This window comes from Nothobranchius furzeri, chromosome 12, assembly GCF_043380555.1.
Source record: "Nothobranchius furzeri strain GRZ-AD chromosome 12, NfurGRZ-RIMD1, whole genome shotgun sequence".
In the NCBI taxonomy this organism is placed as follows: Eukaryota; Metazoa; Chordata; class Actinopteri; order Cyprinodontiformes; family Nothobranchiidae; genus Nothobranchius; species Nothobranchius furzeri.
Genome location: NC_091752.1, coordinates 69371198 through 69394855, shown reverse-complemented (window position 1 = coordinate 69394855; position 23658 = coordinate 69371198). Strand labels below are relative to the sequence as shown.

Genomic DNA, 23658 nt, shown 5'->3' with positions numbered 1-23658 from the left:
GAGTGAAGCAACATGTAGACTCGTGCAGGAAAGTCCAGAAGAAACCTAAATCATTTAGTCATGATGACTGGAGAAAGGTTTACTACAAATGTAAACAAACAAATCACATGAGAGTCCACACATAGCAGCTGCTGTTCCAGAGTATGGGCCAGCCTCATCCCACCCATACTCTGCTTCTGGCCGCTAACAAGATGGCGCCTGTGTTTGGAATAGCCACAGGTCCGTTTCCACATTCCCGCCTGGCCACGGGGCAGCGCCGTGTCTCCGTCCATGTTTCCTCGGGTCTGTTTATCCTGGTTCTTCAGTGGTTTCCCTTCCTGTTCCCTCCATGAGTGGACTTGACACACCGTGGATCTGACCTGCTAACTCCAGCTGTTTCTGCTTCTGGCAGGATCCTGGTGTAGGTACCCAGGGAGTCCAGATGCTGCAGGATGAAGTGTAGAGCCATGCTGATGGTGTAACGTGATGGAAGTGGTTACTTTTACTGAATGATCAATAAGATGTGATATTCCATCTAATTATAAATGATCAATCTTATTGGTCTTGGAATATTTGATTTAATACGACCTTAGGAACACACACTTCATATAAATTCAGACACATTCAAGAATATAGTTTATAAAAATGAGTTCAATTCTATATTTCTAAACTAATGATTACATGACTGTTAGGGATTGTATCAATAACCCAATACCTGCAGCTGGAGAGAGAGGAGAGACAACAAGCAGACAGGTCCAGTGTTTCCCCTAGGAACTTTTTCCAGCTGTGGCGGGGGGCTTGGGGAGAAATTATGACACGTCTCTAAATAAAGTAAAATTTTCTAGTGCAGAGTGGAGACAACCCATAGAAGCACTGATTTGATCTCATTTCAGAGAAAAATAGAACAGGTTAGATGCACCTAATAAATAAAATTATAACAAACTCAGGAATCTGTTTCTTTGCTTCACTGTTCTGGTGCTGAGAACATCACTAATGCAGATCAAAGGAGATACACAGATGAATGCACCTCTTATTTATTATTTGGAGACTACATTTACTGCAGCTGGCAGAGGCAGAGATTGTTTCTATTGATACACGAAATTTACAGAATCATTTTAAATGTTAATAGGGGAAGACTGCAGGAGGGAGCGGTAAAATACAGGGGGTCCCCAGCAAAAACAAGAAACATTACGAGTCTGATGAAACCCGCTGGTTTTCCATCAGGCAGTCACGGGGCAGCTCCAACGACCCAGTGGCTGTGCTGGGTCAATGTTATCGAGCTCAGTCGAGGCGACGTCGTGCCCTGCTTGAAGAGGTGTTATTTTCCCGCTTCAGAAGAAGCGTCCAACGTGTTTTTACGCTTTCTCCGAGATATGTCACGTCGCTAAGTTGTTAGCGCCGCGCGCTAACACGTCAATAGTGCAGCGTAGCCTGCTGGAGGTTTTAAGGGTTCAGATGAAACACCCGACCTCTCAGGCTGCTCACACATCGATCTTAAGTTGTCGCTGTTGCGCTCACATCGTAATACAGTATTAGATGCGGTTAAAGTCAGACATGAAAAAATAAAATAAATTTTACATGAATAAGTGATGCTTATCCTGGTGGGGAGAGGAAACCCTGTCAAGATCGTCAACGCTCGTTTATCTTAAAGGCACAATCCGTAAAATGACGCCGTCAGGGTGAGGAGGAGGAGATTTTTAAATTCGAACGGCTGTTGCTCACTCCCCCGCCCTTCCTGAAAGAGCCGAAAGCCACACCTCCCAATGTGCACGCGCTGGAAAAGCAGAGTCAACACCAGAGCAGCATTGCTTCTTCATAATAGAGCTGAGCTAGTGTTAGCAATGGAGTTATCTGAGGTAAGAAAGTTGTTTTTAACCAGCACCTTAAACACTTACTGTTTACAAAAGGCATTTTATAAAGAATATCTATAAATATATTTATATTTTAAAATACCAGTAAAAGTTGACAATGTATATTGTAAATAAAAGTAATCCTATCACATTTTTAGCATTTATTATGAGTAATTAGCTTATTTTTAATTGCTTTGCCATTCAAGATGGGATGAATATATCAAAGCATATAAATAATTTATGTAGAAATCATGAATAAACACTGCATTCTGTGTAGTCCTCCTATAATCATGGTTGTTTTCATAGTTTGTTTATTGTTGGTTTAGCCCTAATTTTGACTAGATGTAAACCTGATCTGTGTCAAAATTGATTAATATGCAAGAGTACTTTTGATATTAGTATAATTTTTTTATTCTAATACAATTTAGAGTTCAGTGATTGAGGAATCCTCTGAGGAAGAGTTTGAACCTCCTATTGCATCCTGAAGACGTGGTGCAAAAAGGAGATGCCCACCATCATCTCAAAGCCGTGGTGCATCCAGAGGCCGTGGTGCGTCTAGAGGCCGAAGAAGTGCGAGACACTCAGCCGTGGACCTTGGAGATGAAGATCTCTCTCGAGTTCGGATTCTTTGTTCCGAGCGAATAGACTTTGAACGTGTAAGCATAACAAAATTACACTAAATTATCCTAAAAACTGTTGCTGTAGCATCTCTTTCCACTTTTGTAGCAACACATACAGAACTTGAACCCTCAGCAGGCTATTGACATCCTTACCATGGTGCTGGACAGAGACCCTGGTGTTCTCTTTGATGTACTTGCCCTCTCTGGTCCACCTGCCACAACACCTCCAACACCCAATAAACCTTCATGGTGTGTATGCTCCCACTGCAGAGAGATGCCAACTGATTTGGAAAAGAAATGCTGCCAACAGCCTCCCCAGATATGTATTTCAACTGTACCACACATGGAGGAGTTTATTCTGCAAAATGGTGTTCTTCGCCTGGCCAGAACATTGTGGAATGAGTTTCGAGCGGTTTATGATGACCCGGACCCTGGTGAGGACGACAGACAGTTCCGCCATGCCGCTTACAGACAGTTTGTAGCTTCTGGAGGATAAGGGAAAAACTCCCTGACCCCAATGGTAATTACACTGGTTTTTTTCCAAGATGATTGTAAATAAATGTATATATTTAATATTTTACATCAGTTTGTTTTTTATATATTTGTGTTTGATGCTCTAATAAAGTGTTCTAAAGCATAACTCTGTGTTGCATTTGTAAAAATACCATACATTTTAAAACTCCTGCACAACAACAAAAACTTATGTCTACCTCCAGCATTTTACATACATTTTTAAATTATTAGTCCTTATTTCCCCAAAATACATCTTTATTTAAAAAAATAAAATAAAATAAACACAGGAAACAAAAATAAAGAAGGTTTTGGGTTTTCTCTTGCCTCCCCCAACACCGATGTCTGTGGCAAAGTTTTACCTGTAAATAAAAAATAAACTCAATTAGCAATGGACTATTGTGTGGAAGATGTAAGGCAGATAATGTTTTATTTTACCATCACCGCGAGTCCGTAGGGGTTGTAGAAGTTCCTCTGTTGGTGGTGCAGGGACTCCGGACAGCAAACCGTAACGCCTTGGATCCTCAGGCCTTAGCTTGTAGCGTCGAGGAAGACCTTTCTTGCTTGTCAAACGTTGGTTGACGATCATGGTTTGGATCTGTGGGATGTAGGAGTAGTCTTTTGCCACCTTCTCAGAATACAGCCTCTAGCATCTTGATTTTTTGTTGAATATTTTATGGTATCTGAAATGACACATGCCATAACTTGTAGTAGATCCCTGCACTGAAGCCCTAGGCCCTCGGGTCGGCCCAGCCCGATGGCCCTCGGGCCGGGCTTCAGGCCAATGACTGTGTAATTACCTCGGACACGGGCCGGGCCGGGCTCCTTTATTTTTAATCGAAATCATAAAAAAAAATTGAAACACTTAAACCAGGGGTCGGCAACCTGTTCCCATCAAAGAGCCATTATTAGCCATTTCCCACAGTAAAGAAAACCCTGGGAGCCACAGCAGCCGCGGCGTTGTGGGCGGGGCCTACCCTCAGACAGCAGAGAGCTGCTCACAACAGGTGACAGCAGCCAGTACCGGTCGCTCATGTACGTCAAAGTTATCTTTCATAAGACGATAATCAATAAAACGATTTAAATAAAGTGGATCTGGTCATGAACTGTATCCTCTATGTTAATTTCTTGCAGAGTCTCAAGTTGTAATGTTTTTTGTAATGCTGCTCCGGTCCTGTATTATCTATGCGCTATTGCAGTTTTATAGAATGTTAAACGAAAAGAATTACCTTATGTGTGTATAAGGTGTGTAGTCCTCATCACCGTTGTCATCAGTACCGCTGTCCATCTCGATGGTTTTGTCCTCCTCTGAAGACAAATCAACTTCTGGTTCTCTGTTTGGTGACCATGTGTCATCTGATGACTCTATCCTGAATATACACAATATAAAGTTTTTAGTATGGAAAATTAGACACATTTTATTAACATCTGAATACTTACACAGAGTTTTGAATATTGTTGAACTCTTCATCGTCAATGTTTTCTTCAATTCCCACACAAGATAACCTAAAAAAGTAATTATTGTTTACTTTTCCTAACAAATGTGACAGCCGTATACAGATACAACCTTGTACTTACATTTGTGAAGATCCTTCTTTTTAGTTTCACCTTGTTCCATCCCCTCCTCCAAATTATCATCCCTATGAAAATAAAATACAAGCACAAGAATATTATTAGAATCAATACATATTTTGTCATTTTGAAGGTAATAGAGCTCGTCTATTGGCCGTCATCATCACCCTCTCCTTATTTTTCTCACTCTACTTATTACGCATTTCTCTGTATCCACTGAATTCCTTCTTTACAAATAATTTCCTGTCTCTCTCTTTACATTTTAAAAACACAATTGTGTTATTTTTTTTCTCATAAACTTTGAAATAAAAATATAATTTTTTTTAAATATGTTTAATTTTGTTGTTGTGAAGTGCCTCAAGAGTTTTATCTTGAGAGGCGCTATATGAAATGTAGTTTTACTATTTATTTCTATACATTTTTTATAGTCATTCATTATCCCATTTCTAGAATTTTTTCAAAATAATCCACCACTAACTTAAAACAAACAGAGGCAAAATTATAATATTCCTGGTAGAGGTTTTTACGCAGCTATTTACCTTTCAGATGATTCTCCATGAATGCTAGACAGAGCTGGCACTGGTGTTGGAGAAATACACAGTTGGTGTTTCAATGGTGTAGATGTTGATGCTTCATATTTGGACTGATGACTGTAAAAAACAAAGCCCAAAAATTAGTGATCACAAGCTAAGCAAGTCTCCCCAGCCTTCACAGATTTCTGCACGAGCTGATTATCATTCCTTTTATTTTAATATGGAGTTTTCACGTAGGTAAGACCACAAACTCAGACGGTTATCTGTACACGTGGCCCACCCAGGTTAGCACAATATGTCTTTCAGTGCTAATGGAAAGGTAAGGTTTTGGATATGTTCCTGATCAATCACACCTAATTCTAACTGCTGAATCATCTCCTCAGACTTCTACAAGTGCTACATGAGCTGCTGATTACTCATTTTAATCAAACACGCAGCTCAGGAAAGTGTGAACATCTAATTCAGCGTTCAAGATGCTAACTGAACCCCGCTAACGGGGAAGTTATAAATAAGAGCTTAAAACAATATACTGATGTGGCCTATAGTTAAACGCCACACTAATCATTAGCTCCCATTTAAACAAAAAACTAAAATCCCCTTTCGTTACTCAAACTTCTTCCAAATATAGCATAAATAGTTCGACTAGCATCGATTCATGTCGACTTAGCATTCAAGCTAATGCTACATTAGCCAATAGGACACCAAGCATACAAAGCTTGTTTGCTCTATTACTTCTTTCAGTGAAAGAAAGATTATAAGTAAATTTATCCGAAAAACAATAAATAACTTACCTGTCCAAAAGATACTTTGCCAACTCTTCATCCGTTTTCAGGCCGTGTAGATCACGAAAATCTCCATCGTTTAAAACAATCTCCAATGTAAATTCTACTCGACTGTCTTAAACGTCTTACAGCCACTTTTGAAGAAGGGCTTTTAAACTTTTTAAATGTTTTTTGAGATGTGGAAGGCAGTCGAGGAATCGGTAATTTGAGGTTTTGTTGCTCCATGTTTCTGCAGTAAGCCGAGTGAGGCGCGTGACACTGTTGTGCACGCTGAGACCTGCTGCTCGTGCTCAATGATTGACAGCTGCCCCCTGGTGGTAACGCAGCGCTATTGGTCAACGCGTTAGGCTTGCAGAAATATTGGCTGAGCTCTACAGGGCAGGGGAGGGACTTAGGAGAAAATTGAAATATTAAAGATTATTTACTTTGTTTAATAAAAGTGGGTCAGATGGTCAAAATCAAACATTTTTAAAGTTATTCTACATTTAAATGTTGCAGACTGTGCCTTTAATGCTATTGAAACATGTAAACCAAAAAGCATTATATCCACTGCTACCTTTATGCTGTAACTTCACCCTGCCCTGACTGCTCCTCCTTGCTGCCTGCCGGCTGTGATCACAAGCGACAACATAGTAGTTCCCGCTGCGTCCTCGGGAAACAGCTAAAAAAAATAAATAAATAAAACTTGGGATCTTGTAGGCGTGGCGGTGGGATTTCAGCCGTGGCGGCCCGCCACGGCTACGCCTATGTAAGGGAAACCCTGACAACTGTTTATGAAATAACGTTACCTTAATTAATGACATATTTTCCTAGTTTACATTATGTTGTTTGAAACCAAGGGTCTCATTATCTGAACTTTTTAACTTGGTGGATCATGAATCTGTTTAAAAACTTTGCTCTATATCAGGGTTGTTCCTGGCTCAGACTGAGGCAGAGGTGGTACCATCCTGACCGTGCGCCAGCACATGCGTACTCTGTGCATTCAACTGCCTCACTTTTTTAAAGGCTAAATATGTTTTCGTTAAGTGTTCTAATCTAAGCTTCTGGCGATTAATAGAATATTCCATTTGACAACGTTTCAAGTGAAACAAAACTGGTTTGCTGCTAAAAAATATGAAATAAAACAAAATGATCAGGCTGAAATAACAGACTCTTATTATGAAAGGCTCAATAATATGCATCAGATTGGTGTTTAGTTCCTTTTTCCCATCTGATATTTATAGTTAAAATATTTTTATATATTTGACCTACATTTCAGTAACATTTTAGGTTTGTATTAGTAACACTCATCTTCGTCATAATAACACATAAATATATGCAGTAAAATATAATGCATTTCATTAACATGCACTTGTGTTGGAAATGGTAATAACATTTAATTTCTGCTGCTAACAATGTAATGGTGGCATGTCTATTATGTACGGGTTAGCAATAATCCAGTTCAAATTATGTTCAAAGATAGACGCGTTTGTGATTTATATACTACAATGGCTTTGTAGCTGTAATGTGACCCGTATCTGCAGCGGTTCTGATCCGTAGTGCTGCAGGATGCAGAATAAACAGGATGGTGGGGACTTTTCATCCGCTTGTAGAGTTTAGTCTTTCATAGTTTTACGATCATCATCATCATATATTTTTCTGTGCGCCACTTGATCGCGAGACTGCTACCTGTTAGCTTTAGCATTAGCTAATCTGCGTGTAGCTGCACTTTTGATCCCAAAGCTTGGACCGGTTCTGCCTTTGTGCCTTTGCTGGTTCCTTTATTTTCCTCCACTGCATCCAGATGACCACACTGTGCGCCAGTAAAAAGCATTTTCTTACACGTAACTTACTTTTGTTCAACAAAGTTCTGGGGAAAATAGTAAATCAAAGATGTTGCACCCGTGCTACGTTTAAAAATAGACAGACACGCACAGACAGTTACAGCCCTGCTCCGATATGGAAGAGCTGGGGGGAAATCAGGACGTTAATAGCACCAACCATAGGTATGTACCAACTAGCGAGAAAAGCACATTTTGATCTTTTTCTGCAGCGGTTTTAGCGCTTTTCGGTGCACCGCTGCTGGTACAGCGCCCTGTAGTGGTGCAACGCTGCAACTGCAGTTACAGTAACATCCATATAGCTGGGGGCAGAGTGAAATCAGGCTGGGGCGGCACAAAAATAGCTGGAGGCGGCCGCCACGCAAATTTGAATACAGGAAAACCCTGTATATGTGCCCCTTTTTTAACTTTGAGCACCCGCCCCTTCAAAGGTCTCTGCACGGCCCTGCTCTATCTGCCTCCTTTACAGCACCTGCTGAGCTCATTTAAAGGAGTCTCCTACCGTCTTCACACGGATGACATCCAACTGTACATCTCCTTTAAGCCCCATGAGATGTCTACGCTGCAGCTGTTACTCTCCTGCTTAGACTCCATTAAAACCTGGATGGTGGGAGCTTTCTACAGCTGAATGAAGATAAGACTGAGATCTTCATCTGTGCCCCAGAGAAGCTGGTTCCCAAAGTCAGAGACTCTCTTGGTCACCTTGCTTCTCACACCAAACCCTCTGTCAGGAATCTTGGCGTGACCTTTGACCCAGCTCTCACCCTGGATTCTCATGCCAGTTCTCTTGTTGGCTCTTCCTTCTTCCATCTCAGGAACATTGCTAAGCTGTGTAACGTGATGAAGGAGCCATTTCTACCCTAACAGCTGTTTCCTTTTGACACAGTGTCAGTGTGTCTGAAACAGCCTGAAGGTCATACAGTCGTTTCTAAACTGTTTACATTCCAGCATGAAGACAGAAGAAAGAAGAATGAATTCTTTCCTTTTGATTAATCAAAGAACTCTATTTTAATAAAGCTAATCCATCAAAGTGTTAGTCAATATAACAAGATGTGACCGACCTGTGAAATTAAAATATAAATTATTTTATTATGATCTTAGAAATGAAGTAATGTAACTTTAAATGGTTCAACAGGACTCATTTCACGTAGTGTTAAAAGGACTTGACACATTTTTTCACTGATCCAATCAGAATCTTACAGATCTGACGGAGGCGTGCTTCTGACGGTGTTTGGTAATTTTCATTCAACAATAAACCAAAACATCCGAGGTATAAAACAGATGCCACGTCAGCTCTAATGCAGTTCAAAGTGTTCCAGAGCAAAGTGACGGAGTGGCCAATCCTGAACTTTAACTCTTCAACCGAAAGAACCACGACAAGCTGAGAAAATCCAGTCGCTATAACAACAAGCAACGACAACAGCTCCTTTCAGAATAAGAGCTCCACTGACCCAGGCTGGGTCTGAACAGACGCCAAGACAAGAGTCGTGTGCCGGCAGTATCTCGAGACGGGTCTGGTCGGAACCGCAGCTCTGCTACCAGCTCGGTGTCCAGAGAGGGTCCGGGTGGACCTCGGCATTCCTGATCTCACAGAGGACTTCCACCAGGCAGGTAGGCGTGGCTTAATGGTGTCTCATGCAGTTCTGAAACGAACCCCAGCTTATTCCAAACCAACATCTTCAGTTCCCGTCAGAACTAATCGCTTCTTTGGATTTGCGGGTTCTGATTTACATGACACGTCATCCATTCACCGCCTCATCCATTTTTAGTCGCACTATACACTTAGTTCTTAAATAAGCCTAGTTTAATTGTTAGTAATAAAATTTCTTAACTTTTAAACTTGACTCGTTCTATTCTGTTGTCTCTGAGTGAATACATAACGGTTACATGATCTCTGCATTAAAAAGACCCGATCTTCTGGTTTAACCAACCCCGATCCATGAGGCGGATTTCATATTTCCTATGGAATCCCACGCCTTAAGGCTCATTAATTAAAATGTAAGAACCTCATTTTTCCCTTACAGCTGAGTCCCATTCTGTCCCGCTCTGAACTTGAGACTGTTCTCCACACCTTCATCTCCTCACGCTTAGACTACTGTAACTCTCTTTTCACGTGTTTGAGCAGAACCTCCCTGAACCGTCTACAGGTGGTTCAGAACGCCTGTGCTCTGCTTCTGACCAAGTCCTCCAAACACACCCACATCACCCCGATTCATGAAAAAAAAACACTCAAACTGAGTTATTTTCTAGAAAAGACATTTTTTTTGCCTGGGGTGTTTAGTACAAATCAGTCTTGATTATGTTATGAAATATCTAAACTTTAGAATTTTTTGCATTTATAGTTTTTACATAGCAACAGATTTAAAATTGACTATACACTCGAGCCATTAGAGGACAACAAAGTCCCATTGACTTTAATGCAAACCACAGTTTTTGATTCCAGGATGGATTTCTAAAAGTGGGCAAGTCTGGTTTCCTACTAACGCCAAAACTTCCCACTATGTTCCTGCTGCAAGATGTTTGAATCCTGGGCCAACACGTTACACCATCACACACATTTACGATGTGGTATCCTCTAGAGCTGAAACAACTAATCGATTTAATCGATTATAATTGATTATTAAAATAGTTAACAACTTTTTTTAGTCATCGATTAGTTGTTTAATAATCACATTTTAGCGCATAAAGTATTTTTTACCACAATCTGACATCGGTTACAATCTTTTAAATTTGCCGCCAGTGTGTGGCAGTAATGAGCCACTGATCTACCAGTGGAGCCGTAGAAGAAGAAACGAGCCAATAAGTGCCCTCGGTTTTCATGGCATAACACGTTACTGATGCTCATCTTGCTGTGAGAGATGGCGGAACAAGAAATACGGAAGAAAAATAGAAGCGACAAAACTGAAGAGAAATCCCGGACAAAAACCTCACGAGTATGGGAGCACTTCACTCTAGATGCCATGAAAAGACGGGTGACCTGCAAAATATGCAAAAACCATCTAGCATGGCACGGAAGCACGACGTCCCTAAGTGAACATTTAAGACGAAAACATGTGGGGGCTGATGCAGCAGAGGAGGAGCCAGCCCGGTAAGTAACAGAAAATAAACAAGCTAAATATAGTGGTCCATCACTACACGCAGATCAAATTTGGGACTTAGTGTTTTAGCTGAGTTTGTTATAGTGGATGTTAAACATGTTTTTTTGCCACGTCAGTCTACGGTGTTCTACTTCTGATTGACTAGATGCAATCATGAATCTCCGTGTTGTGAATCATGCGCTTGCCAAATTTAGCACGTCTGTTTATAAGAATGTTCTCGTTAAGAGAAAAACGGCACAAACCCATAACTATGTTCCTCATTCAAAAAAGGACAACTCCGCGGTGAAAAATATACAGACGAGCTGTGTCCAGGTGAAAATAACGCGGCATAGTTGAACGCTTTCAATTTTTAAATACAGGAGAAATTCAGAAAAAGTCATTCTTTTACTATTAAAAGGCTGTTTTACTGTCTTAACGCTGTAAAACGCCTCACAACAAATTTTTATCAAAATATATGATCACTTTATATTGTTAATTAATTCAAATAATATAATATTGACTTAGTGTTGTAGTGTGTGTGTGCTGCTTTATTTTATGTGTACTTATTTCAGTCAATTTGTGTTTCTTATGCAGAAAGAAACAAGCAACGATGGACAACTACATGGGGAACAAGACACTCACCCCCCAGCAATTCATACCACTTACAAACTCTATTCTAGATTCTACATTATTTTTTATGGAATTTACCTCTTATATTTTCATCCCAAAAAATGATTCTGGACTGATATTTTGCACTGTTTAGCTCATTTTACACTGCTGACTGTGTTCATGTGCAATAAAATAGATTGCAGTCAACTGCACAATTCTCTTATGTTTTTCTTTTTCTTAACTGAAATGTATTCATCACTTGTATAGGTTAAATAGCTAAACAATAACAAACCGATTAATCGAAAAAAATAATCGACAGATTAATCGATTATGAAAAATAATCGTTAGTTGCAGCCCTAGTATCCTCCTTTGATTTATTATTTACTCCAGAAATGACTGAAATCATCGTCAACATGACAAATCTAAATGGAAGACGTGTGGTGAAGAACTGGTGGGATATTGATGACATCGCAGTGAGAGCATACATTGGGCTCCTGATTTTGGCTGGTGTGTACCAGTCCAAAGGGGAATCCACCTGCAGCCTTTGGGATGACCACTGTGGACGTGCAATCTTCCTGGCCACCATGAGTCACACCAAATTCAAGATGATCAACTCCACCCTCCGGTTTGATGATGAGCTGAACAGGCCTTCCCGTCTCAGGCAGGACAAGCTGGCCCCTATCCGCTCGATTTGGGACATGTGGACCCATCGCCTCCAAATGCTTTTCAACACTGGGTTAGATGTGTGTGCTGATGAGCAGCTTGTCCCTTTCAGAGGCAGGTGCAAGTTTCACCAACATATGCCAAGTAAACCAGCAAAGTACGGATTGAAACTCTGGGTCACTGCTGATGTTGCCACTTCCTATGCCTGGAAGTGTCAGGTCAACACAGGGAAAGCTGCTGGTGAGGCTGCAGAGGTCGGCCAGGGAAAACGTGTCATTTTGGAGATGACCGAAGAGCTCCAAGGAGTCACTTCACATGCATGCATTCACACTTCTGCCCTTTCATAACAAACTGAACTACAAAGAGTTTGGATGTGCCTGAGCTCCAGCCAGGTGCATAAACATTGTTTTTGTTTTCTACCCTTTGATGTTCAGTAGGAGAGTGAAACTGTGTTTTGTTTACATGCTGAGCTTCTGACTTCAATAAAAACAGCAGAAGATCTATAGAAATGTGTAAACTTTCTCGCCTGGGCAACATATGAAGAAATGACTGAATTTGGTGGTGAACAGTAAAAATCATAAATTTGACTACTTTTGTCCAAAATGAAACCATTACATCACAGAAAGCATGAATATTTGCTGCAGATAATGCAGGATCAAAAACTGTGGTTTGCATTGAAGTCAATGGGACGTTTTTGTCCATAACAGGCACAAGAGGGTGGTAAATTTTAAATCTGCTGCTACACAAAAACTAAAAAAGCATAAAATGTGATATTTTGCTAGTCTCTTGATATATCCAAGGCTAATTCCATGCTGTCTTTCTTTTTAAAACACAGGAACGGTTTCGTTACCTGTTTTTTTAGAAAATAACTCTGTGCTGTTTTTTTTCCTTCATAAATTACATCAATGACTTTTGAGTATTCAAACTGGCATTTCAGGGGTTAAAACCCTCAAAATGATTGAATTTTTTTTATGTTTGAGCAGGGCTGAAGTTGTTCAACAGATCTATGAAAAAAAAGTAAAAAAAAAAAAAACAATGTATAAATTTTTTATAGCCACTTTTACAAGTGGACGTTTTTGTCCTCTAATGACTCTTGTATGAAAATTAAAGTGAAGCCTGAGGGTTAAGGCTCATATGATTTATAGAGGCTCAAAGTTCAGTTTCCAGTTGTAAATACATTTCATTCTACTGTCAGTTTAAAGAAATAATACAACTGTTATATGTGTGAAAACACAGTTACAGCTGTCTGTAATTCACATGATATGTTTCTGTGTTTCCTACAGATTTTCAACAATAAGAAGCTTCAGAAGAACAGAGTAGTCGTGTCAACCACCAGCACCTAGATTTTCTCCACAAAAAGGAGGAACAGGAGAAACTCTGGTCTAGTATGGAGGGAGAGCATCTCCATTTGAATAAGGCTACTGATGCTGCCAGGTTTCAATCCTTTAGCCAAAAAACACATTTAAACAAACACACGAGAGTCCAGACAAAGCAGAAACATTTTGCCTGTGAGCACTGCGGACAAAGGTTTCACCAAAAGACTAATTTAACCACACACATGAGCGTCCACACAGGAGAGAAGCCTTTCGCCTGTGAGCTCTGTGGAAAGAGATTTAGCTTAAAGTCAACTTTAAACCAACACATGAGCGTCCACACAGGAGAGAAGCCCTTTCCTTGTGAGCTTTGTGAAAAGAAATTTAGATTAAAGTCAACTTTAAACATTCACATGAGAGTCAACACTGGAGAGAAGCCTTTCGCCTGTGAGCTCTGTGGTAATAGATTTAGTGAAAAGGGAAGTTTAAACACACACTTGAGCATCCACACAGGAGAGAAGCCCTTTCCTTGTGAGCTCTGCGGAATGAGATTTAGCCAAAAGACTAATTTGAACACTCACATGAGAGTCCACACAGGAGATAAGCCCTTTCCTTGTGAGCTCTGTGGAACGAGATTTAGCCAAAAGACTAATTTAAACAGACACATGAGCATCCACACAGGAGAGAAGCCCTTTCCTTGTGAGCTGTGTGGAAAGAGATTTAGCACAAAGAAACATTTAAACAGACACATGAGCATCCACACAGGAGAGAAGCCCTTTCCTTGTGAGCTCTGTGGAACGAGATTTAGCCAAAAGAAACATTTAAATAGACACTTGAGCATCCACACAGGAGAGAAGCCCTTTCCTTGTGAGCTCTGTGGAACAAGATTTAGCCAAAAGACTAATTTAAACAGTCACATGAGAGTCCACACAGGACAGAAGCCTTATGCCTGTGAGCTCTGTGGACAACGATTTAGCCGAAAGACAACTTTAAACAGTCACATGAGAGTCCATACTGGAGAGAAGCCCTTTCCTTGTGAGCTCTGTGGTAATAGATTTAGTGAAAAGGGAAGTTTAAACAAACACATGAGAGTCCACACTGGACAGAAGCCTTTCGCCTGTGAGCTCTGTGGTAATAGATTTAGTGATAAGGGAATTTTAAACAGTCACATGAGAGTCCACACTCGACAGAAGCCTTTTGCTTGTGAGCTCTGTGTAAAAAGATTTAGCCGAAAGACAAATTTAAACACACACATGAGAGTCCACCCTGGCTTTTCGCCTGTGAGTTCGGTGGAAAAGATTTACCCAAAAGATCAGTTTAAACGGTCACAAAAGAGTCCATAAAGGACAGAAGCCTTTTGCTTGTGAGCTCTGTGGACGAAGATTTAGCTGAAAGAAAGCTTTAAACAATCATCTAAGCATCCACTAGGGCTGAACGATCTATTGCAGGGGTCTCCCACCTTTTTTGGCCCGTGAGCTACTTTTACGCAATGAAGTACAGCAGAGTAACTGCCATATGATTTATTTACATTGATACTTTCCATGTGAATATGCTAATGTTTAACATGCTATACTTACTATATTAACATGCATTGTACTCACAGGTTGATTTCTCTGTATTTCAGTACATCAGTATGTATATTTTAAAAGTATAAGTAAACTAGTGACATTCTGAAAAGCTAATTAAACAAAACATATTTAGTTTTTTAAACTAATCGGATACTTTCAGATAATGAATAACAAATCTACTTCATGTGAATGATTTGGTAATTTTTTTAGAAGGTTAGTAACATAACTTTTTAAGCGCACGGGAACAGCTAACCTGTAAAGCTGATGATATTTTAAATAAAATACAAGCTAAATGTGATGAAAACACAAAAGTCTAAATGGTTTGAATTGAAGTAAAAAAATGTAAAATCAGAAATAAGACTTGTTCCTGCTCTCCTGATGTACTGAATAATTTGTATGGTTTTTTTTGGTCATGAAAGTTAAGTTTTGCTGCGTTTATTGCTGACAATATATCCTTTTTTCTGCATCTTGTAGGTTTTTTTCTCTGCACGTCTCTAAATAAAGTAAAATGTTCTAGTGCAGAGTGGAGACAACCCATAGAAGCACTGATTTGATCTCATTTCAGAGAAAAATAGAACAGGTTAGATTCACCTAATAAATAAAATTATAACAAACTCAGGAATCTGTTTCTTTGCTTCACTGTTCTGGTGCTGAGAATATCACTAATGCGGCTCAAAGGAGATCCACAGATGAATGCACCTCTTATTTATTATTTGGAGACTACATTTACTGCAGCTGGCAGAGGCAGAGATTTTTTCTATTGATACACGAATTTACAGAATCATTTTAAATGTTAATAGGGGAAGACTGCAGGAGGACGCGGTAAAATACAGGGGGTCCCCAGCAAAAACAGACTTTACGAGTCTGATGAAACCCGCTGGTTTTCCATCAGGCAGTCACGGGGCAGCTCCAACGACCCAGTGGCTGTGCTGGGTCAATGTTATCGAGCTCAGTAGAGGCGACGTTGTGCTCTGCTTGAAGAGGTGTTATTTTCCCGCTTCAGAAGAAGCGTCCAACGTGTTTTTACGCTTTCTCCGAGACATGTCACTTCGCTAAGTTGTTAGCGCCGCGCGCTAACCCGTCAATAGTGCAGCGTAGCCTGCTGGAGGTTTTAAGGGTTCAGATGAAACACCCGACCTCTCAGGCTGCTCACACATCGATCTTAAGTTGTCACTGTTGCGCTCACGCCGTAATACAGTATTAGATGCGGTTAAAGTCAGACATGAAAAAATAAATAAATTTTACATGAATAAGTGATGCTTAGCCTGGTGGGGAGAGGAAACCCTGTCAAGATCGTCAGCGCTCGTTTATCTTAATGCTATTGAAACATGTAAACCAAAAAGCATTATATCCACTGCTACCTTTATGCTGTAACTTCACCCTGCCCTGCCTGCTCCTCCTTGCTGCCCGCCGGCTGTGATCACAAGCAACAACATAGTAGTTCCTGCTGCTTCCTCGGGAAACAGCTGAAAAAAAACATAAAACTTGGGATCTTGTAGGGGTGGCGGTGGGATTTCAGCCTTGGCTGGCCGCCACGGCTACACCTATGTAAGGGAAACCCTGGTGTAGTTATTGTGTAAAGCAGTATTTACGAGGAATGATTAATAAAAATAAAAACTAGAATTGAACCTGAGTTACATAGTAATAACAATTTAAGAACTCAGAAACAATAATACACTAACTTACTAAGTAATTACCATGTAAGTACTAAGTAATTAGAGGACTGTAAAGGAAAGCGCTACCAATAATTGTACTTAATATGCTTTTATGTTTGTGTGCTATGTTCTGTGTCAATATTCTTTGATTTTATTTTACACAACATGATGTGACATTTTAACTATTTCATTTCACTTGTGATTGTTTTAACTATGTGAAGCACATTGGGCTACCGTTTTGTGTATGAAATGGGCTATATAATAAACTTGACTTGAGAGAGAGTTCACAATCATGTTTTGTTACTAAATGAGACACTCAGCTGAAACTGGGGGAAATATATGATGAATCTAAATCACAGGAGATGTCCAGAGTTTTTAAAGCTTGTGTTCATCATGTTGTGGGGGACCACAATGAGGCTACACTCACACCCAGTTCTTGGTACCACAGACGTATATATTGACTTGGGACTGTTTGTATGTAAATATTGTTGACTGCTTGGCCGCTTGATCAGAACCAGAAACGTATGTGTAACAGACCATCTGGGTGTTCAAGGGGCCGTATGTGGAGGGCCACACAGAGGCTACGCTCACACCCAGTTCTTTGGACTGTTTGTATGTAGAAGAAGAAGAAGAAGAAAATATCATTTCTATAGCGCCTCTCAAGATAAAAATCACGAGGCGCTTCACAAATGTTTAAAAATATATTTAAAATGAGCGAGAATAAGCTATTGCGATTTAAAAGAAAAAATATTAAGAAAGAGAGAGAGTGAATAGGAAAGAGGGAAATCAGTGGATCCTGAGGAAGGTGGAATAGGTGGGGAGAGCAAAATAAAGAGAGAGAGGTGAAGGTCATACAAAAGCCAGCTTGAACAAGTGAGTCTTCAGCTGCTTTTTAAAGGAGACCACTGAGTCCACTGATCTCAGGCTCAGGGGGAGAGAGTTCCAGAGTCTGGGGGCCACAGCAGCAAATGATCTGTCACCTTTGGTCTTTAGCCTGGTACTCCACAACCAGTAGGCTTTGATCACTGGACCTCAGGGACCTGCTGGGGGTGTAGGGACTTAGAAGATCACCGATGTAAGATGGTGCTTGTCCATGTAAGGCCCTATAGACCAGAACCAGGATCTTGAAATGAACCCTGAAGTTGACTGGCAGTCAGTGAAGCTGGAGGAGAAGCGGGGTGATGTGGGTATATTTGGAGGACTTGGTCAGAAGCCGAGCACAGGCGTTCTGAACCACCTGTAGACGGTTCAGGGAGGTTCTGCTCAGACACGTGAAAAGAGAGTTACAGTAGTCTAAGCGTGAGGAGATGAAAGTGTGGAGAACTGTCTCAAGTTCAGAGCGAGACAGAATGGGACTCAGCTTAGTAATGTTCCTGAGATGGAAGAAGGAAGAGCGGACAAGAGAACTGACATGAGAATCCAGGGTGACAGCTGGGTCAAAGGTCACACCAAGATTCCTGACAGAGGGTTTGGTGTGGGAAGCAAGCTGACCAAGAGAGTCTCTGACTTTGGGAACCAGCTTGTCTGGGGCACAGATGAGGATCTCAGTCTTATCTTCATTCAGCTGAAGAAAGCTCCCAGCCATCCAGGCTTTGATAGAGTCTAAGCAGGTGTGTAACAGCTGCAGCTTAGACATCTCATGGGGCTTAAAGGAGATGTACAGTTGGATGTCATCAGCATAAAGATGGTAGGAGATTCCTTTGAAGGAGCTCAGGATGTGCCGAAGAGGAAGCAGATAGAGGAGGAAAAGCAGAGGCCCCAGCACAGAACCTTGTGGGACACCATGGGTAAGAGAGGTGGTGGAGGACCTAAACTTGGAGACGGCCACAGAAAAGGAGCGCTCAGAGAGATAAGAGGAGAACCACTCCAGAGCAGATCCTGATAGGCCTACCCAGTCTCTCAGCCTCTCCAGTAGCAGGTGATGGTCAACAGTGTCAAAGGCTGCAGTCAGGTCCAGCAGGACCAGAACAGAACAGTCCCCTGCATCACTGTGGGTCAGAAGGTCATTAGAGACCCTAAGAAGAGCTGTTTCAGTAGAATGAGCTCTACGAAAACCTGACTGGAAGCTATCATAGATGTTATGTTCATCAAGAGCAGCTGTGAGCTGTTTAGCCACAACCTTTTCCAAGATCTTGGAGATGAACTGAAGTTTAGAGATGGGTCTGAAGCTGCTGTGGAGAGAGGGGTCGAGACTCGGTTTTTTAAGAAGCGGGTGGATTACAGCGTTCTTAAAGTAAGCAGGGACCTGACCAGAAACCAGAGAAGCATTAATTATAGAAAGCACGCTGGGACCGATGGACTGAAAAGCACTTTTAAACAAAGATGAGGGTAAGATGTGGAGGGGGCATGCAAAGGTCTTCATAGAGTTAACTAGTTTGGTTAACTCAGGCAAAGAAACAGGAGCAAAGCTATCTAGGATGATGGGCCTGGTTAGAGTTGGGAGAGGTGGCGATAAGGCTGAAGGAGAGATGCTAGATCTAACCTTGTTGACTTTGTCCACAAAGAAATACAGAAAGTTCTCACAGTCTGTAACAGAGTGGGTGGAGGCTGTAGGAGAAGCAGGAGAGACGATGCTGCTGATGGTGTTAAATAGCACCTTGGGGTTCCCTTTGCTCTGGGACACCAGGTTGGAGAAATAGGAAACCTAGCGTCTCTGACTGCAGAGTTAAAGGATGTCAGAAGATCCTTTAGGTGCCGCAGATGGACGTGGAGATGGGTTTTCTTCCACAAACGCTCAATTTTTCTGCATTGGCGCTTCAGGCTGCGAAGGCTGTCATTAAACCAGGGAGTAGGGTTCACTGCAGGAACTGATCTGGTTCTGACAGGACAGATGTTGTCCAGAATGGAGAGGCAGGACTGGTTGGTGTCTCAACCAGTTGATCGCCCAGCCTATCACACATATTAATCAAACCAGCCCACCATTAAAACATATTACAGATGATAACAACTCTACTGCTTGTACTATAAGATTAATGCTCACAATTTAATTTAAGACATTTAACTGCATGTGTGCGCGTGTGTGTTTGCACTGAATGTGTTTGTGCACATGGTTCACACGTGTGTAGGGTTAATCTACATACTAGAACTAACACTGTTGCTATCAGCTTTGTTAGATTCTGAGAAAGACAAACAAGTTAACATATGAAGCTTCTATCATATATAAACATCTAGGATATTAATATAATCGATAGAAGTTCATACACCAATGAGCTTGGTTTATATTTAATCTATGGATTAATATTTAATTTGATATTTAAATTAATAGCAAAAGTTTATTTATTAAACAGAAGACTTAATAAGGTTCTTTGCTGATTCAATAACTGAAAATGCACACCATTCTGTGTTTCATTCAAATAAGAGTCAGGTTAAAAAATTTAAGAATTTATTACTAACAATTTCAAATCTGACAACTTAAAATAGACAATTTATGAATAACAATTTATAAATGACAAATTTGAACAACAGTTTTGATATTAAAACTTGTTGTTAAAGCAACCCCTGTGTCTGGATGGAAAACTAAGTGGAATGATGAGGTTTGGATGCGTGAATGAAATCTCAGAAGCTTTCTTTCAGAGGGAGAACGCGTTCTGGGTGAAACGTTGGTTTTGCAGCTAACTGATGGTTTCTTAGAGAGAACAACATCGGACGCAATCTGTGTTCTACCTCACCGTTCAGACGACCCTCTGTGTGGATCTGGAGGTCTGGAGGATGTTGTCAGCCTCGGGGGTACTCAGGTCCGGCAGATGACCAAGGGTACCGACTTTCTCTGGTCCTAGAGTTGCCGTGAGGTGCACAGGTAGATGTGGCTTTGCATCCGGGCAGATTCTTAAGGAATCTCGTAGTGTCAGCTGGTTATAGGTGCGTTTATTCAGAGCTATTCTATCGGCGTGACAGAACGCTTAGTGAAGAGTCAGGCGGCTGACCCTTCTCCTCTGGGATACTCTCGTTGCCACGAAGAAGTATCAGCTTGGTTCAAGAACTGAACTTAAGCTGTGGAGCTTTGGTTTTAACAAAACCTCAGAACACGCCCTCTCAGAGACAGGAAGCATGACTATGGAAGACATGTGAGGCAGTTACCTTGAAGTGAGTCCTGCATGAGGTGTAAACACGTGCAAAAGACCTTCTGGTTACTGAACACACATTACTGATTATCATAAATAATAATTATTATTAACCAAAGAATAATAAGTCATTTCATTAGTTAAAAATACATTTATAATGAACCATGATGATCATTTATGATGATTATAGTAAACCTTATAATAAAAGAGTTTATTAAATTATTTGATTAGAGTTGAAGGTCCTTCATCTCGTGATGGAACAGCAAACAGATAAACAGTCAGATTGAAGACGGTGTTATTGTAGACTATTCGGCTCCTGGTGGTTTAATCTGTGGATGGAAGTTACAGCTCGACCCAGCTGTGACCCAGCTGGAAAGAGTGAACTTTGCCCCACAAAATGAGGCCATTCATGATGCTACACGTGCGACCATCAAGAACAAAGTAGAAATTCAGCGAAAGAAAGCAAATTGACTACATATTAATTTGGTACAAGTGTGAACCTAGAGCCCCACGACTGTTATTATTTTAGGTACGGAGAGTGATCACGTTAGATCAAACAATGGGCTGAGACAATGTCTTCCTCCAAACTTGAGTTTATTTACACACAATGCATAAAACAAGTTCTTCTGTTACAACCTCAACCAGGTCTGGGATCCTGGGAGGGCTAACACAGGTACGTGAGTGCAAAAAAAATAAAATAAAATAGGGAGCAGTACACCAAATCATATTTGACAAAACAAACATTTTATCAACAAAAAGCGTCCCTCGTCGTCGTCTTCCTCCGCTTATCCGGGTCCGGGTCGCGGGGGCAGCATCCCAACTAGGGAGCTCCAGACCGTCCTCTCCCCGGCCACCTCCACCAGCTCCTCCGGCAGGACCCCAAGGCGTTCCTGGACCAGATTGGAGATGTAAACTCTCCAACGTGTCCTGGGTCGATCCGGGGGCCTCCTGCCGGCAGGACATGCCCGAAACACCTCCCCAGGGAGGCGTCCAGGAGGCATCCTGACCAGATGCCCAAACCACCTCAACTGACTCCTTTCGAGCCGGAGGAGCAGCGGTTCTACTCCGAGTCCCTCCCAAATGTCCGAGCTCCTCACCCTATCTCTAAGGCTGAGCCCGGCCACCCTACGGAGGAAACTCATTTCGGCCGCTTGTATCCGCGATCTCGTTCTTTCGGTCATTACCCAAAGCTCATGACCGGTGAGGATTGGGACGTAGATCGACCGGTAAATCGAGAGCCTGGCTTTCTGGCTCAGCTCCCTCTTCACCACGACAGATCGTCTCAGCGTCCGCATCACTGCAGATGCTGAACCAATCCGCCTGTCGATCTCCCGATCCCTCCTACCCTCACTCGTGAACAAGATCCTAAGATATTTAAACTCCTCCACTTGAGGTAGGACCTCTCTCCCGACCCGGAGTTGGCAAGCCACCCATTTCCGGTCGAGAACCAAAAAGCGTCCCTACGGGAGATAAACGACAACACAAAATGGAAGAAGACTTGTTAACCCCAGAGACCCACGGTTGTAATATTACAACATCAGATTTAAGTCTACAAAAATAAACCTTCCACATTTATTTTTCTTTTTAAAACCACATTTACATTGCTAATAGGTCCTATTGTTCAGTTCTGCAACACTGTTGGCTGTTAAAATGTGTAAATAGGCCTGTTTATCTGGCCTCCTAGAACAACATGTGAAAGGTTAAAAAAAGATTTTGCAGTTGTTTTCTAAATTTGGGTTTCTGGGGGTTAAGACAAAAAAGATATTCCAGAAATGTTCTAATATGGCCCTTTAACACTCGGCCTTAACATGAACTTATCTGTGCGAATACTGGGGATTCACCCAGAGAATCCAAATATGAGGCCTTACCAGAAACAAAGGGGGAGCAGACTCAACCAAACAGTAACCACCCTCAACAACATAACGACAAGCGGAAGTAAGGGAAGCCGGCCCCAAAAGAACATAACGCTTTCCCTAAGGTTACGTCCAAACCGTCTGGATAATACCATAGCTTTAAGAACTCCCCCGAGCCTCCAGAGTTCCAAGAGAAAAAAGAACATTGCTGGTGGGCCAGTTCTGGCTGACAGATGGGATTTGGGTGTTGGTTGTCTTATTTGTTGGGATGCACATTTTGTATCTGTGTTCTGTTTATGTGGCTTTACCTCAAAAGAACTTTGAAATCTCATCTCTACACAAATCTATCTATCTATCCATCCATCCATCCATCCATCCATCCATCCATCCATCCATCCATCCATCCATCCATCCATCCATCCATCCATCCATCCATCCATCCATCCATCCATCCATCCATCCATCCATCCATCCATCCATCCATCCATCCATCCATCCATCCATCCATCCATCCATCCATCCATGGTTAATCATCAGTCTGCTTTGTGAAAATATGGACCCCATTTCCGCATTCCTGTGGCAACCTGCCCCCCAATTTTATTTGCACCAGCTCAGTGGCCTAGTGGTAGAGTGTCCGCCCTGAGACTGGGAGATCAGGGTTCGATTCCTGGTCGGGTCGTACCAAAGACTTTGAAAAAATGGGACCCAATGCCTCCCTGCTTGACACTCAGCATTAAGGGGCTGGATTGGGGGGTTAAACCACCAAATGGTTCCCGAGCGCGGCTGTGTCTGCAGCTCACCGCTCCCCCAGGGGATGGGTCAAATGCGGAGAACAAATTTCGCACACACATCAGTGTGTGTGACTACTAATGGGACTTTAACTTTAACTTTATACACTTCCACTGACGACATTCCACACAAACACACACTTAAGGCCTTGGGAGTGAGCACATTCAACGGCATTTGGCAGGGGGATATTTCAGCCTCCTCCCGAGTGCCGGTGCCCACTTCCAATTTTAAACCGCACTTAGACACTGATGGCTGAGGGTGTAAGTGGAGTGGTGCGGTGGCATTAGCTGGCATAGGCCGGATGATGCCCGCACTGCCCGCTCACCACAGCCATGGAATACACCTCATGATTACACAACACTATATTGGAGCAGGCGGAGGGAGACTAGGGGTCTTAGCCACCT

General features: G+C 41.7%; 2 protein-coding genes across 3 annotated transcripts in view; one reads left to right on the top strand and one right to left on the bottom strand.

Moving 5' to 3' along the window:
* LOC129157298 (zinc finger protein 84-like) overlaps positions 1-16833 on the top strand; it is a 67765-nt gene extending 50932 nt beyond the window's left edge. The window contains exon 7 of one of the 2 annotated variants that reach the window (XM_070542958.1): positions 13299-16833. In XM_070542958.1, the coding sequence (XP_070399059.1) occupies positions 13299-13312 (14 nt within the window). In that variant the 3' untranslated portion in view covers positions 13313-16833. Of the gene's footprint in view, positions 1-391; positions 3090-13298 lie in introns of those variants that run through there. The other variant, XM_070542957.1, reaches the window with a different exon arrangement.
* Positions 1-23658, bottom strand: part of LOC129157329 (zinc finger protein 235-like) — a 300301-nt gene that overhangs the window by 169033 nt on the left and 107610 nt on the right. The window lies entirely within an intron of this gene.